We start from the raw sequence: 17260 nt of genomic DNA, 5'->3' as shown, positions 1-17260 counted from the left end.
GGAAAGGAGCAGAACTGAGATATCAGCTCCATCTCCCTGCAGGGATAGGACAAAACGTAGCACAACTCCAGCCCACCACCCCTGTCCCGTGGGGGAAGATCTCCATCTTCCCCACCTCAGACAGCTCTTGACCCAACCCAGAAGTTAAGAAAGGATCGCAGTTCCCTCTCTGCTCCAGGCTCTGGGCACAGACAGTTCTGGTCCGTCATCTTTGGGTTCAGAGCAGGAATGCCCCGAGCCCGGGTAGAGGAACCAGCCGCAAACATCATGGAACTGTTTCCAGGAGACTGATATTATCATATCCCGTATTTCTCTCTGGCATTCTCTTCCAGAATGCAGTGGTGATGAAAACGAAAAGTACAACTTTAGTCCGTCTTTACCTTCCAATAAAGTGAAAAAGTGATATCCAGAGAGAATCTGTGGCAGGACTCGGCTGGTGAAGGGTCCAGTCAGTGTTTGCCTTACAATGAACTTCAAGACACACTTTGAAAAACAAGCGCCTGAAGGCGTTCCGAGCGCGGAGAACCTGGAAGGTCGAGGAGAAACCAGGAAACGCGGCTGGGACTCCGCCACCAGGAACGCGACAATCGCTGTCACCGCGTTCCCGTTTCCTGGCAACGGGCGGGACAAGGAACGGGGGCAGGGCCGCGGGTCGGGTTCGATCCAGAGGGAGGGACCCCACGGCATCTCCTGCTGCTCCGCTCCAGCCTCAGCCGGGGACTGCGTTTCTGTGCCAGGACGGAGAACGCGAGATTCCCTCCTCGGGCAAAAGCCAATCCGAGAGGGTTAATGCAGCCTGATGGCGGCATATCCTTATCCTGAACACACTGGCCGGGTATGCTTCATGACACATCCCGCCGGGAACTCCCCTCTGTCACCGCTCTCTGTGTTGAGCTGTGCCATGGAAGGAAGAAGCGCCGGTGCTGAGGATGCTGTGCGAGCGCCGGGACCCCGCGGCGGGGCCGTGCGGGAAAGGCCGGGGCCGAGCGCTCCGTGCCGGTCCCGCTGCCCGTCCCCGCTGCCGATATCTCTGCCCGTCCCGCTCCGCCGTCTCCGCCCCGGCGCCGGACCCGGGAATGATCATCTTGAGCACCCGCACAGCCTCCTGCCCGGCTCGGAGCTGCTGAGTGGCAGCGGGGAGAAAGCTGAGCCCCCACAGCTTGTGCTGGTTAATTAATAAATTGCGCAGGGAATCGGCGAGATGCAGGTGTTGGATGGTAAAGCTGAGCTTCCAGTTCTCCTCGGGGACACAGAAGTAGCAGAAGCGATTTCCGGGGTAATCGGTGTCACCTGCAGTTCAAGGGGCACCACAACGTGGTACAATCAGCACGTGGTGCTCCGGGAAAAGAGGACACAACGCCCACACGGAAGAACTAATTTCAGTGTAGTTCTCTTAATATTTACTTCTTAAAAATTCATTAAACGCCAGAACCATTGTGTTTTCCATTTGGTAAGCATTTTGTAAACCTGATTCTTTGAAGTTCTTAAATTCTTACTGAGCCTATTTGTTATGAGGAGTACAGGTGTATATATTTACACATACACTCTTGCATGTAAAAATAAGTGCAGTTTATATAGAATACACATAATGTGTTATTTAGTATACTGAATTAAACCCCAAACCTCTTTATATGCACTTGTACATGCCCTGGCTGTGTCCCCGTTCCAGCAGAATATCACTTGTGTATTATAGCCAGTGTTCTGTTCAGGCTTCACTGAAATTTGAAGAGAACTCATTCACCTTTAACTATGGTTAAATCACTATAGGAAAAATACATATAGAAGAGTGTCTTTAGAAAATGTAGTAGTTCTTCAGTGAAAAAGCACAATTAGTAGATCACTTATTGCTCATCCACACAGCTGTAGATGTCACTGAACTGTTGTTCCAGAAGACCTATATTTCTCTTTGGCATTCTCTTTCAGTATACAGATGTGCTAAAGAAAAAAAAATGCAGCTTTAGTCAATCTTTACCTTCAAAGGAAAATTAAGAATGATTTTCAGTCATGTTACTAGAATTGTAAGGAAAACAGAACCATTATTGTTGTTTCCTACTTGCAGTAAACTTGAGATGTTAATATTCTTTCCAAGCTAATCCGTAATATACAGATTTACATACTTTGTAGAAGTCGAGTTTGTTCAATTCTTGTATCCTCCTTCAGGCTGCTGTGCAATAGCACAGATTGTAGGTGTCTTTAACAACATTCCTTTGTCTTAGTAATAAGACTTTCAAATTAAAAACTTTTCCACTTTACAGAGTTAATAAAGTACTTTTGAAAACAAAGGAGGGAAAAGAAGATCAGTTCTTTTTATCAGTTAATGCTCACTCAGTGCAGCCTAAGGAGGCTGTAATGGAACAAAGGAAGAGAGACCTGGATGGACATGTTACACATTGTAGGGAAAACCTTCACTTACAGTCCACACACAGCACTCTTAAAGTCGTGAGATAAGAGTAAGACAGGATTGCACTATGAGAGAGACATCAAATTAAAGTCACGTTACAAGTTACTTTCTTTCCAAGCGTGGCCAGTGAATTGTGTGCTCTTCACCATTCTGGGGGATTCGGAATGTTGTGCAGCACAGCTGGGCCATGAGACTTGTGGGACAGAGTCAATAAAAGTTAAGGCATGAACACTGAATTAGCAGTTTGGCACCTTAAAAATGATTTTGCTCTTTTAATGGAATTTTCTAACCAGATTTGAAGGGGTTTTAATTTTTGAGAAGTTCTGAAAAGAAGTGAATATTCTTGCTGATTGGGTGTGGCAGCTTTCATACCTAACAGTAAAGACACATGCATGCACTTACATTTAGATCTCTGAAGTATTCATTGAAGTCAAGAGCATATCCAACCACAAATTTATCTGGAATTTCAAAGCCTACATCTGTAAGAAAATACAAGTCTTTTTGTACTTGAGTGGTGTAAATAGCTTTCAGGTACACAGTTTCTATTCAACACATGCTTGAGCTAAGAGTAATTGCTGAAAAATTGCTTTTAGGGTACTGAGAGCACTTTCTTAAGAATTGGAGCTGTAAATTGATGACAGAGGTTAGAATATCCATTTCCATCAATAACCATTTCCATCAGGTAGTAATACAATCAAAGCGCTAAGAGAATGCATTTTATGAATAAAATAATTGTTTAGCATCTAGTTATGAGGCAGTCTTGAAAGAGGAGATGAAGAGTGAGATTCTACTTGTGTGAGTGTAGATGCACTGCAGCTCTGTAGGACTTTCCAGTTTGAAAACAAGGCAAGTTTAATTCAGAGTCAAAACAATCGCCTTTTAGGGCCAAAGTCAAAAAATACGCAGCTCAGGTTGGATTCTATTTCTGGTGTCTAGATAGCTAAATTTATATTTAATTATTTTAATTATTTTCTTTTACAAATTAATTTATTTATCAAATAGCTAAACCTGTTTATCAAATAGCCATCCAGGGGATACAAAGAAAGTCGTCATGAGGTCTCAGAGTAGGGTAACTGGTCATCAGTTCACCATTTTTTGAATATATTTTCTACATACTTATCTTGGCCTTCCTGAAATTTATACACCAGTTTTCAGACAGACTGAGTAAAGTGCAATTATAAGACTGTATTTTGGGTAAGCAGAAAAACACAATACTCACAGTCTGGCCTGTAACCTGGGCTTTGACATGTCCTTTTAACGAGCAGGCTGCAAGGCAGAGCAGAGGAGGTGGTTTTTTAAAATACCTCTTGCTATGTGCTGTAGACATCACTTCTCCCAACCCTCCCCATAGGCTCCTACCACTATGCAGTTAAATTAAAACACTGAGATCACCATAACAGAAAAGTGTCATGCTCAGCCTTATAATGGAGGGAGAAGCAGAGGTTCTGATCTAGGTTTGTTCTGGAGGTCCAAATGGCTCTACTGTTTTACATTCAGTTCTATATCCCAAATCATTATCCTTCCATATATTAGTGCCTCAGCAAACCAAAATAGCACAGAGAAGGGAAGCACATTGAAGTGGAAGATAAAGATTTTAGTGGGGAGGGAGGGAGAAGTGGACAAGCTGTGCAATGTCACTTCAATTTCTTCCACAAAGTCACATCCATTCTTGGTTTTCCTGTGCCCTTCAGAAGACACTGAGAATGTCCAGGACAGTCACCAGAAGCATAATAACCAGCACAGAAAATAAGAAGTGTTTTTTCAAAGCACTGTGATTACTTGACAGGCACAGGCATATTCCCCAAAAAACATTTTGGAGATGACTAAAAACTGATGCAGAATGTTTCATAAAGTCATCTTGCGAGTGCTGACAAACTCTTAGATGCTGGAAATTTGTATGACTGAGAATATTGAGAAGTGTTTTGATATTGTAACTCTAGTATTGAGGCAACTGATGTGATTTTAGAAAACTGATGGAAAGAGATGAATTTACTTCAAGCAAAAGGAAGTAAGAAACAAGGAATCCATCAGATTTTATGGACTGCAGAGAAAGAACCGGAGAAGCTTTTTTATTAATTTTGACAATGAAGGTGGTAGTGCATGGCTGAGTTTCCCAGTTCGATAAACACTTAGTTTTTCAGCAGCTGGATAAGGATTGGATCCTGCATTTACTTCTCACTCCAAACTTCAAACCAAATAAACACCCACCAGCACACATCAACTATTCACCCAAATGATTTTGCTCTTTCTCCTCGTTAACAATACATTAGCTAGTGGCCATATTCTTATACCTTACAACTTTTACCATCCTTGGTTTCTTGTCTTTTATTTTTAAAAGCAGTGCTTTCATTGTTCTACCAGTCTCGATAATGTCCTGAAAGAGATTAAAAAATAAATTAACCCTCGAGTCTCAAAGGAAAACAAGACTGTCAGTGAATTAATTTAGACCATAAAAACCTGGCAGCCCAGTGACATTTAGGCAATACATACTGAATTGTAAAAAGGGGAGAAAATATCCCTATCATTCCCCACCCACTCCAAATTTACTTACCTCTACTACTAACACATTCTGGAAGAGATCATGCATGGAGAGAAAAGAGAGAAAAGGAAATATTTACATGGCAACACTCAGTAAATTATACAGCCAGGAAAAGCACACTACAGACTTCAGTTAAGAGGAAGGCGCAATTGATTTTCAAAGGACCTTGTCACTTAACTACTGACATTAGTTCTTACTCAAGAGTCTTTCTGTAAGTATTTATGGAAACTTAAAATATGGTGAGTCAAGTTGCATCTATTGTTCTATGTATAGAACTAGTACTCTAGAGCCATATTAAGGAGTCAGTTTAGTTTCATTTCTGGAGTCTATGGGAGAAAATTTGGATCCACTGAGATCAGTGGGAATTAAGTCACTGTTTCAAAGCCCAGCATTTTAAATCAGTGTCAAGTGGCTGTAAGTATGCAGTATCAAAATCTCAATAAAGATGAACTTCCTGAAAGGTACACAAGAACAGTTCTTTCCCTTTAAAAGCTGAAGTTCATACCTTCCCATTAAGTGTAGACAGTTCCTCTCCAACAATACTGATTTTTCCTGTAGGTGAGTCATTCTAGAAAGAGAAAGAAGAGAGGGAAATCACATAAAATATGCTAAAAATTGTAGTCCTGTATGTATGAATGTCGTGCTGCTCTTGCTTTTTGCAAGAGGAAGATGTTGGAGACCTGCCCTGGTTTTGTCATGTTTGTTCAAGTGAATGTAAAATATCCATCTGTTCATTGGGGCAAAGTAGTAAATCAGTTCCTTTTCAGTATGTAATCAGTTGAGTTGCTTTGAACAGGATATATGAGTTTCCATGTAAACTACCAGTATTTAGAATGTCAATCTATATGGAGGGTCAATTTTCAAAGAAAAGAAAATTGCTTACACAGTAGCTTTTTATTCGAACAAAATCCACAGTAACAGGCACAGATTTATCACCATTTTGATTTAGTGCTTTTATATGGTCCAGCAAATCAGCAAAGAATTTATAGCCTCCTTTAAGGACACAGAGTGCAACAATGTGATGACTTCCCATGTCTTGCATGATATCTCTAGCCAAGCGCTCTGTCCTGGGAGGGAAAAAAAAAAAGAAAACACATTCTGTAAAGTGTTTTGTATATCATATTTGTTTGTCCATATATTAAGCAATGTTCAGTTAAAATTCTGATCTTGCTGTTAGGTTTTTATAACTAGGAAATTGTGATGACAGGAAGAAATAGGAAAGTTATGTACTTGCAGTGCACAAGGTGATGCCTAATCCACTTGACATGTTCTTTTCATCCATAAATCTAAACATCGCGGGACAGACAGGTTTGGAGGTATTTGAGGTATTATGAAAACTTAGCTGGTGTTGTAGAGGAATCTTTTCCATAGACCCCCTCTTTTATTAAACTAGAACAGAAGTGTTAGAGCTGCAGCCTTTCCATGTTTCTCATGGGCTGCAGAGGGCAGGACCTCAGCCTTTTCATTTGGAGGGAAATTACTCACTGGCATCACTTGTCACTACTCTTTGCTGTTTGTTTCCCCTCATACCTGTCCAGGATGAGTCCATGAGGAATGAAAACTCTTTCTAAATCTTCTTCATAATGCTTAGGAATGCAAAATAGATTTTTGTTGTAGCCACTTTCTTCATCTCTTATCTGCAAGAGCAAAGTTGATAGCTCTAAGAGAGCAACAGAGCCATACAAGAAAAAGCTTTCCAATCTGATAATGCAAAGAAAGAATCCCCCCCCCCCCCCCCCCACTCCCCCAGTGTGTCAAAATAGAAACACTTCTGGGAGTTTTTGGTCTTTCTGAAAGATGATTCACAATCTGATATCTCAGGAGCTGGTGTGCTTGTCTGAGTTGTGACTGGATAGACAACTACTTTGCCCCAGTCATTGTAAAAGAAATTCTCGACCATCATGGACAAATTATTCCACCCGCAGCAATAACATTTCCCCTTCTGCAGAACACAGTAGTTTGATCATAAGGCAGACAAGCAAAATTAAAGTTTAAGGCAAGTAGATTGGGATTACAGGTCAGTAGGTGACTTTGGGGTGCTGCACTACCTTGACTATCATTTCCTGTTGAGTAAAAGAGAAAAATCTGGCTGCTCCTAAGAGTGAATTCACAGCTGAACTTTTGACATACCAACTATCAGCTGTCTCAGAGGACAGGGGACATGACTCCCCCCAGAGGAGCAGGTCTGGGATGGCAGTGGAAAGAGGAGAAGCTGCAGAAGAAACTCATTGTGCTGTTTGCCCTGTGAGCAGAGCTCCTCAGCATGGCTGAGGACAGGCCACGGCTGCTTCCCATGGAAGCTTTAACCCTTTTGCTGCCAAGATTTAGAATTACAGTTCTTTATTCAACATGCTCATTCCAGGCTGTTGCACCCAGAGGTGTCTTCCTAGAAGCTACACATTTTTCCATTTTGGGCTTCTCTTCTGGACCCAAGCAGATCTATCTTTGGATTTAAGACCTAAATGTCTGCTTTGTTCACTTAAAAGTGGTGGTAGAAAAGCAAGCAAAAACCAAAATATATAATGGGATAGAAAAAATTGTGAATAAGAGGGCTAATATGTGAGTATTAGAAATCAGTTCAAAAAATTCAAATTAGTGAGATTTTGTCACGTCTAATATTGCCCTGCTATTGTTATAAATACAGAACTATCTGAAAGAAAAATTCAAAGCTGGCTCAAAGCTTCACCAGTGCAAAATAGGTTATGTACACACCAATCCCATTCCACAGAACTCACTACAGTGCTCTGCTAATAGCGCAGAGCTGTGGACTAGGCAGAAATAGCATAAAGTATTGATAACAACAAGTTAACACCTGCAAACTCTTTAGAGAGATGAATTGTTTTTAATTCTCCTTCTTTTGGCATAGCAGAGATGAGTGCTTAGGAAGAGAAGAAAAATGGACTGTAGGGAACAGTAGAAGGTTATTACTTGCAAAACTCACAGCAGCCAAAAATGAGATAACCAATTACTGCCATTTATTTTAAGTTGGTCATGAATAGCTTACTGCATTTAAAGATAAAACTAGAGGCAGGTGTTAAAGATTTCAGGGAACAGATTATTGTATTACAAGGCAGTGCATGAAGAATCTCATCCTGGCTGGACTAACTGTATTCTGCAAGTCCTCGAAGTTGATGGGACCTAATGGTCCCAGATACAAATGCAGAATAACCTCCCAGCTGAGCCCTGGGTGAGTGGCAGCAGCACTGTTTTGGCTGGTTTAGCTGCTGTTTTCTTCGTGGCTGAAGTCAGCAAAGTGAAAGCTTAGGTGAAGCACTGTTTTTAAGTTAGGTTTATTTGTGCCTTGTTGACTTTGGGAGAGACACTGGCAGTGACACTGGTATCACTGTGGGTCAGGCTACACAGTGGCATCCAGGCAGCTTTAGTGCAGTGCAGAGCTTCCCTTTGCCTTGAGCATTGTCTTAGCCCAGCTGGACAGCTTGAAAAGGGGCAATTTCTGCCTGTGTGAGGTTGCTAGTGGTGAATACAGAGGCAGGATATGGAGTTCTGTCAACAGGAGTCAGTGACAATGGGACTTCATTAGAAGCATTGGACAAAGACAATGTTTGTTTGAGACTACTGGAACACATGCACGACTTTCATTTGGAGCACCAGAAAAGGACCTTTAAGGATAGCCACTGACATGATAAACAGTTAAAAAAATGCTGTTTGTTTTATTGTTGGGTTTTGGTTTGTTCTATTTTTTTTCCAAGATCCCCATCTTGCATTCTGCATAACTGCAGTTTAAGTGCAATGACAGTGCTCCCTGTGATTTGAGCAGTTTCTTTTGCCTGATCACGTTACTGATTTCAGTGTTTAATGAACTTCGGCTTTGCCATTTGGTTTTTGCATTTATAAATTGGCCTTTCATCTGCACAGCAAGTTAAAGGTCAGCCTTCTTGACAGTAAGTTCAGCTTCCTGCTGCACTTGATGAGAGGCATCACAACCAGTTCAGTTTGAGTGAGGGATGAGCTTTGCCCATGTTAATGTACCTATGGAGGAAAGCTACTCTTAAGGCTTACAGGTGTGCACAGTCATCACTGCTTAGAGCTACTCCAGCAGTGCAGTTTCGTACCTTTCATTTGATCAACTGCTGTGCTCATTGAAGGTATTTTGTACAAACAGTATCTGTTACATTAATCCTTTGTTTGTTGCTGTGCGTGAAGCATTTTTTAAGGTCTGATGAAAGGTTCAAGCACAGAACTTTAAGGATTGAGTCACTTTGAGCTCCACATCACCATAGCAACTGGCTGCATGCACCTTACAGGCTCATCAAACCATTTGTATTGTGGCACATGCTAAATAATACAGCAGCAGCCCATAATAATAAAGCAGTCTACTAAACTATCATACAAAATCATTAAATTTTTAAATAATGAGTCTATAACTTGAGGAATTAGTTGTTTAATTTAGTTTCAGTCTCATCTGTTGTTCAGTTACTGTAGGTTTCTGAATTTGAGGCTGAAAAACCCAATAAAATGAACTACCACAATGTTGTAGAGGAAAGAGATTTATCAGTACAGAATGAAAGAATATGAAAACAGGTATATTAAAGTCAAACAAATAATGTCAAAAGTTTGTAAAAAAATGATTCTATTAAGAGGCTTCTGTTCTGAAAGCCAGTTTTTCTCCTGGCCCTTCATTAGTTACTATTTCTTTTTGCTGAAGCTGACCTCTTTTCCCCCCACCCAAAGCTCCCTTCAAGGAAAGCACCGAACATGAGGGCATTATTCTTTCTTACCTGCAGTCCATGAGCCATAATCTCACTTTGAACTCTGGTCTTGCAGAGTGAGTTGGTGTTACCACTGCAGTTTGGCTTGCTCTGTTTTCATCTTGCAGTCAGATCATGACCTGCTTCTAAAAGGTCAGAATTGCCATCTTTCCTGCAGGAAGCATGACTTCCTTCTATTAATGCACTGACATCACAATCCCAGCTTCTTTCTTACCTAATCAGATTAACCAGAAATAAAATAGGCTTGAGCCCTGCTGGAACCAATTGGAGTAAAGAGATGGGGAACGAGGGAGATGCAAAAAGGAAGCTCATGAATCAAATTAATAGGAAGGACTAGGTAGGGTAGTAATTTTTTAATTGAAAATACACAACAGATATTTGGCTGTAGGAGGTGGTTGTTTAATGGTGTATGTGTAGAAGGTAAGTTTGTATACCAGTTTCTTCCACAGTAATCGAATATCCATTGTTGTGACAACGTCCATGTCCTTTTAAAATTCTTGTCCTAACTTGCTGTCAGAAAATGTCAGTCAGAGATAAAGCAGAATAAAGAAAGCTGTATTTTTTTAAAAAGGACTTGAAGCAGAGCTCTGCAGCTATTGAGACACAGTGAACCTTGTCTGACACTCTTCCAGTTCATCCTTTCATAAAATGAGAGGGTGATAGTTCCAGTAATATGCTTCACATCATTTAAAATCAAATCGCACTGACATTCACTGTAATCTGATTAGTTTACCCAACTGCACTATTATCTGGGATTAATATGAAAGTCTTAAATTTCTAAAAATTAATCCTACTAACAAAATGAGCTAAAGCCAGCTTGCATGTAGCATATTACAGAATGTTCTTACCAGATTTGGTACATTTTATTAATTCAAATATTTTAGTGTTGTCTTGGGGAGGAGACACAATTAATGAAAGTAGATTTTTTCTTGTTTCTTTATAGTCTTTACAGTCACTCTTCAGATTGTGGCTGGTAATACTTGGGATAATGCAGAAAAGCTGTTCTAAGGGATTAATGGGCATATCCACAACTTTCAGTGATATGTTAAATAGTAGTACTATCTGGGAACTATTAATGCCTTGAGGATACCTGACCCCTATTAGATGTAGCTGGCAGTACCTTCCTTCTATGAATTCCTTATCAACTTTTCTGCCTTACATACATGAGCTTCATATCCTGAGAAAAGCCTTGGTTTTCTAGTTCCTAGGCAGCCCTTTCTAGTTCAGGCAGCCCTTTCTAGCTGACACATAGATTCCACAAGTGTTGGTTGATTTTCATGTAGTTTTCCACATTGAAACAGAATTCAGCCTAGTTTTGCTAAAAGCAACAGTGTGGCTGAGACTACTTTTTGAAACCTCTTTCTAATTAAAGCACTAATTATTGTCACTACTCTCAGTTTGCCATTTCCAGCAGTCTAACTGAGCACAGTCACTGAAATTACAGTGAAAAAGTAAGTATTGTATGCATATCTGATATGATCTGTATCTCCTAGCTCAGCCATGCCCTGTTTTAAAATGCTGTGTTATTCTCTTCTCTATGTTATGTAATTTTTTGCAGGCTTAATCTTTGTGTAGGGAAACCTTGATGGCAGATCAGCCCTGCTCAGCAGCTTTTTCTCTGAACAGGCATGTAAATAATAAGAAAAATATTCTTACGTGTAATATCTTCGCTTTTTTCTGGATATTAGAAGATGACCTCTCTTATATAAATTTTTATAAACCCCTGAAGTCTTTACTTGAGATTTGATTCCACATTACTCACATTTTTATAAATTGTACACTGGACTCTGCAAACCTTTGTGTCTCTTTTAGATCTGATCTGGGCCCAGTTCTGAAGTCCTTTTTAATTCTATTGCAGAAAAGGGATTGAAGAAAATCCCTCTCACTGACTTATTTTTGCATTTTGGCTGCATGGGGAGTATTAGCTGAGTGACAAATGAGCAGTGATTTTATTGATTAGAGTCCATGTTTGCTCTTTCATTAAACTTTATGCTGGTTCAAGTAGCCTCTGCCTACTCTATTTGAAAGCCACTTCCCAGATCATATTAGTTATAATAAATTCAGGATTCTCAGTCAATTCCATAGAACCATGATATGGTTCCACATACCACTATCAGCTGGTAAGACCTGAAACTCCAGTAAATGTCTTTGGTGGTCTCAGTTAGTGGACTGTGCTTTGCATTATGAATGTTACTGCTAGAGTGAAGGTTTCCATTGCCACATTGTAAAGAAAAAAAGAATTCACAGGTGAAGCATTCATGCTAAGACAGACCTTTGTCATTGCTGAATAATGAAAATAGAATGCAGGCAGCTGGCATCCTCGGATGGCTTCTCTGTTGGAATTTATATTATCACACTCCCATAGGAAAGAACAAAAAAGTTTAAGTGCATATGCATTTGTTCCATGTAGGAATTCCAAGTGCATTCTTAAAAAATGAAATGTGTTGAGGAAACCAGTGCACCAAGCAGACGGATTTCAATCAATTCTAGATAACAAGAGAGAGTTAGGAAAGAGCCAGTAAGTGTAACCCAGGCAAACAGACTGGAAATTAATTAGATCAGCACTGAGAGCTTGGTGAAACAGCAGCCAGTCAATACAGAACAACAGTGTTCTTGTCCTTGTATCTATTTCCTGAACTACTGAATCAGTGAATAATTTTTTTCAGGACATGATGATGCTGTTTGCATCCCTGAGTTTGTTAAATAGGGTAACCTTCTATTACACCTCGGAGTTTCGGCCTTGAGACTGCCGAAAACATTTTGAAGGTCCTCCAGAAACACTGTATAGACACTAATAAAGTATTGACAGGCATTTCTTTTTAACTATTTTGAACCAGAAAGCAAATACCTGCTGTTGGATCCCTCGGCTCCCGAGCCTTGCGAACAGAGGCGGCAGCGCCACGAGAGGGCAGCGCCGGCCAAGGGAGCGCAGGGCGCAGCGGGGCAGGGCAGGGATGGTGGGAAAAGGCGCTTCCCCCACAGGGTGGTGGGCACTGAACAGGCTCCCCAGGGCAGTGGGCACGGCCCCAAGGCTGTCGGAGCTCCAGGAGTGTTTGGACAACGCTCTGAGGGACAAGGTGGGATTTTTGGGGTGTCTGTGCAGGGCCAGGAGCTGGACTGGATGATCCAACAGAGAAAGATGGGGAGGGATGTTTTTTACAAGAGCAAGTAGTGAAAGGGCAAGGGGGGATGGATTCAAACTGACAGAGAGTAGGCTTAGATTAGATATTAAGAAGAAATCCTTCCCTGTGAGGATGGGCAGGCCCTGGCACAGGGTGCCCAGAGAAGCTGTGGCCGCCCCATCCCTGGAAGTGTCCAAGGCCAGTTGGACAGGATTTGGAGCAACCTGGGCTAGTGGAAGGTGTCCTTGCCCATGGCAGGGGGTGGAACGAGATGGTCTTTAAGGTTCCTTCCAACACAAACCGATTCTGTGGGTCCCTTCCAGCTCAGAATAATCTGTGATTCTGCAAAATATTTTCATCAGTTCCAAACTTGTATATTTTTTCATTCTAGGAGAACTGCTCTGGTTTGCACCATTGAAGACCTATCTGTGGGCTCCAGGCTCCAAGTGGCTGATAAAAATCTTAAAGTAAAACTGAGCACTTGTATTCAGTGACTGATGTGTTATTAGGAAAACTGATCAATACTCCTTGCAGTGGCTCGATTTCAGTAATCCCTAGCCCATCCTAAAGCTGTTTCTTTTTTGCTTGGCACTTTTAAGTCTTAGATAAGACCAGCTGCTAAATTGATTTGCTAAAAATCTGTTTGGAAAATTCCGCTAAACTGCACATTTGCAATTAAAGATTAGAAGCAACTGCACAAATTTAAGTCTCCCGATGTACTCCTGTGGATTATGTAGCTTTTTTACATAGCAAAATTTATAAGTATGAACATTCATACTTGGTCTATTTTCTGACTGATCTAAATATAAGATGCTCATTATTTTACTGAAACAGGGAAGTGATATAAGTCTTGACCTATATTGGATATTTGTAAGTGTTGTGCATGAAGAGGTCTTCTGCTTTTACAACTCATCTGATAAACTCCAACAAATCATCAATAACACCCTAGCAAACACAGACTGGTTGATACCAGAACTTGAAGGAAACACTCTGTGAAAGATGACTCAGATTTTAAGTCTGAATAATTCTTGAAAACACCTTCACAGCAGTTTGTAAGCTGATTAATGAAAAATTCTGCGGGCTCATAAATTCTCATTGCTAGCCTGAAAGAAAAGTGCAATATTTATTAGCAGAGTGAGGCCATAACAAAAATAGTGGAGTGACTGTGTGGAGGAGACCTTTTGCTATATTTGATCTGTAGATAGGAGAAATGTTTCAGTCTCCTGGACTGTCTATATTTGAAAGTTGTTTTGAGGGAGGGTCTGATTAGGACTGGAGCAACAGAGCAGGGAGACAAGGAATTGGGACTTCTGGATTTTATTCACAGCTCAGACACAGTTTATTTGCTGTATGAGCATGGCCAATTTATTTTCCTGACTGCTCCTGTTGCACCTCTGACCTCCCTATGTCCTGCTTTTCCCTCTTGCCTCTTATAATCAGCTGACCTTGGCATTCAAGACTTCTCTACTGTGAGCAGCCTGGGCTGTTATTAGTTTTGGGAAGGTGCCCTCTAAGAAACCCCATTGCTTTCATTAACTAATGGTCAAATGAATGATTTGAAACAAGATCGTGATCTGTTTACTTGAATGGAAAATCCAGTTGTTACAGTTTAATGTGTCCATATTTAACATGTCCATGAACAAACTCCATGCCTGCCATGGTGTGCAGTGTGTCTGACCCAGTTCCCCCACCCCCCAACAGCGGGATGGGTTGTTTTACCTCGGGAGCAATGGGTGGTCTGGGAAGCAGCCTGGTCTGCTCTTGGGGAGCTGGACTCATCTCCACTACAGAGATGTTTAATAAAAATATTTGTTAAACAATGGCTTTATCTGAGTGTGTGATCACAGCTGTTTTATTTTAGCAACGTAACAGCAATAACAATTAAATCCATATTTCTCCTTGGATATTTATTTTCCTGAATTCATTCTTAGTGCAGTGAAAGAATTTGGTATGAATTGCTGAGTTAAAATAGAACTGCTTGCAGTGGATTTCAGATTGCTTGTATTACCTTTGTATGATTTTACTATTACTTGAGACCCTAAAGCAGTATAAAAATACATACCACAGAGACTCCATGTTTTAAAATATTCTAAAATTCTTCCCTCTAATCACTCTTTTTAATTTTTCTGTTCTGCAAAGCCATGTTTAACTCTTAAAAAAACTAAGTGCCATCTTCCCATAATAGCATATAAGAAAAACTGTGGATCATGCATTTTTGTAAAATAAAAACAAAAAGCTCTTTTGAAATACTATGCAATTACTGCAGTCAAATGAAGATTGCTCATCTCTAAATCTCAGTTTCATAAAACTGTTTCAGTGTTGCCAATGCCTTTTGTTGAGATGCTCAGTATTGAAGATGACATTTTTGTAGGAGGAGCTGGCTAAGAAAGATTTTACTGCAGTTCCTTCTGTTTCCATGAGGCCATTCCAGTGGCTGGCAGCTGGCAGGTCTGCCCACCATGTGAAAAGGAAATTCAGTGCTGGTCAGTAGGGTTCCCTAAGACAGTGGAGGGAAAAAAGAGAAAGCTTTTGTCACTGATTCTTTTTTCCAATTCCTTTGTCAGTTCTCCATCAAAGTATTCCAGTTACTGCCTCTTGAATCTGACAGCATAGATGTCTCTTTGGAGTCTGTTTACATAGCTGAGCATCTGAATTCCATCAGGGCCTGCACTGTTGTCAAGCCAGTAAATCCTAGTAAAGATGTTCACAGAATCCTAAAACAGCCCAGGTTGGAAGGGACTTGGAAAGATCATCTAGTCCAACTTTTCATGCGAAAAAGAGTCACAATGAGATTATCTCACACCCTTTCCAGTTGCATCTTGAAAACCTCCAGTGATGGGGATGGTACCACATCCCTGGGGAGGCTGTGTCAGTGAATGATTGTTCTTAATGTAAAAAAGTCTCTAGTATTGAGATGGAACCTCTCCTGATGCCTTTTGTATCTGTTGCTCCCTGTTTTCCCTAAGTGGCATTTTATCCTGCACATATAACTGAATTCAGGCAACTGCTTTTCTTCAGTCTTACACAGCCCTTTTCCCAGACTGGTAGATTTTATATCTATTTAATATTCTAGCTTAAAAACTAAACATGGCTGGTTCATAACAATTGGCAATTGTTACTGGAATGGGACAGGAAGCTGGAAAGGTGCTGGAGTCATCTTATGTTTGTTTTGGATTATTCCTGAGTAAATCCTTCAGTGTGAATAAAATAATTCATATTTCTCATGAAGTCTCTTTAGGCAAATTTTTTCAAAAAGCAGTGATTCTGTAAAAAGTTAAGTTCTCAAAACTGGTATTTCTGAAATGGATTTATTTGTCCTTTCAAAAATATTTGCTAGAGTTTAAAAAGTGTGCAAGAAGACAATCTTCATTGTTAAAACCATCTTCAGCTCTGCTTTCCTTTCAAAGTCATTGTTTTAACCTTATGTAAAGCCAAGTCCTGTTGATGTATAATATATAAAGTGTTACAATTTCAATCTCATGTTATACACAGTCATATGGGAAATACTGATTTATCCCATGCAGAACCATACATTTTACATAGGACTGAATATGGAATATTTGCTAGAAGGCATCTCATTGGAATGCAATAGTTTTTTAAGAGATTTAGGCAAATTAGAGCACATCTCTCAGCATTTCTGAAGACACCAGCCTTCCACTGACAACCAGCTCCTCTCCACCAGTCATTATGCCCCATGTTTTCAGGCATAAGTATTTGAATTACTTGTCTGACACCTTTACTCTGACCACAATATGAAAAATGAGTACATAGTTTTTTGACTACACTAGAAATAGGTAGGGTGTATAAAAGATTTTTAATAAACACATTGTTTCATGCTGCCCTTTATGCCATTATAATGGCTTTGATCTGTGAGGAGAGTAATAAAACCAGAATCTGGTGTTGCAAATGAATGCAGTTCTACTTAGGTAATCTACATCTACTCTAAGATATGTATGCACTGATAGTTAAACCAGTACCATAGTCTGTTTATAAAGACTGGAATTAATGTTATCTAAATTTTAACCCTCAAATAACACTAATATTTAAAATGTAATAGTTAAGAATTGTGGTTGTTTATGTCAAATTGCTTTGTTTGAAAGAGATTGATAAAATCCAAATTTTTAATACATCAGCAGCCTTGTTCCATGTAAAAGTGTTTATCCAGTTTTCCAGTCTGAAATGCTGCCGCACTGGCACTGCTCTTGTGTGCCCCAAACTCAGCAAAATTATGCCCTATTCACTCTGCTAATGACAGCCAGTGTGTTATTCAATAAGAACAAGTTAGGTTTGTTTCCAGCTCTCCTTGAGCCACCTTGGCTCAGAACAGGGATCTTGTGTGTCACCAAAAGGATCTTCCAAGCCTGTTAATAAGAGCCACACAAGTTTGTGTGGCACACTGGACACAGCGACTGGTTTTCGCTCTGTTCACAAGAGTATGTCATAATGAAGCTAAACCCCATGGCTGAAT

The 17260-nt window shown here is 40.4% G+C and overlaps 1 protein-coding gene across 1 annotated transcript; it reads right to left on the bottom strand.

Annotated features, from left to right (window-relative positions):
• Positions 1-1869: 1869 nt before the first annotated feature.
• Positions 1870-9697, bottom strand: LOC139677677 (hypoxanthine-guanine phosphoribosyltransferase-like). Its single transcript, XM_071567872.1, has 9 exons — positions 9680-9697; positions 6471-6577; positions 5824-6007; positions 5446-5508; positions 4953-4970; positions 4693-4775; positions 3621-3667; positions 2804-2880; positions 1870-1935 (listed from the first exon to the last, which is right to left on the bottom strand). Exons 1-9 carry the CDS (start codon positions 9695-9697, stop codon positions 1870-1872), a joined length of 663 nt encoding a protein of 220 aa, XP_071423973.1.
• Between the last annotated feature and the right edge of the window lie 7563 nt (positions 9698-17260).

Source organism: Pithys albifrons, chromosome 12, assembly GCF_047495875.1.
Source record: "Pithys albifrons albifrons isolate INPA30051 chromosome 12, PitAlb_v1, whole genome shotgun sequence".
In the NCBI taxonomy this organism is placed as follows: Eukaryota; Metazoa; Chordata; class Aves; order Passeriformes; family Thamnophilidae; genus Pithys; species Pithys albifrons.
Note: the sequence above shows the minus strand (reverse complement) of the source record. Positions and strands in the feature narration are given on the sequence as shown.

Coding starts and splice junctions, on each gene's coding strand:
- LOC139677677 (XM_071567872.1), bottom strand. Junction 3,668..4,692: donor AGGATGGTAAAAGTTGTAAG/GTATAAGAATAT, acceptor TCTGCCTTGCAG/CCTGCTCGTTAAAAGGACAT. Junction 2,881..3,620: donor CCCAGGTTACAGGCCAGACT/GTGAGTATTGTG, acceptor ATTTTCTTACAG/ATGTAGGCTTTGAAATTCCA.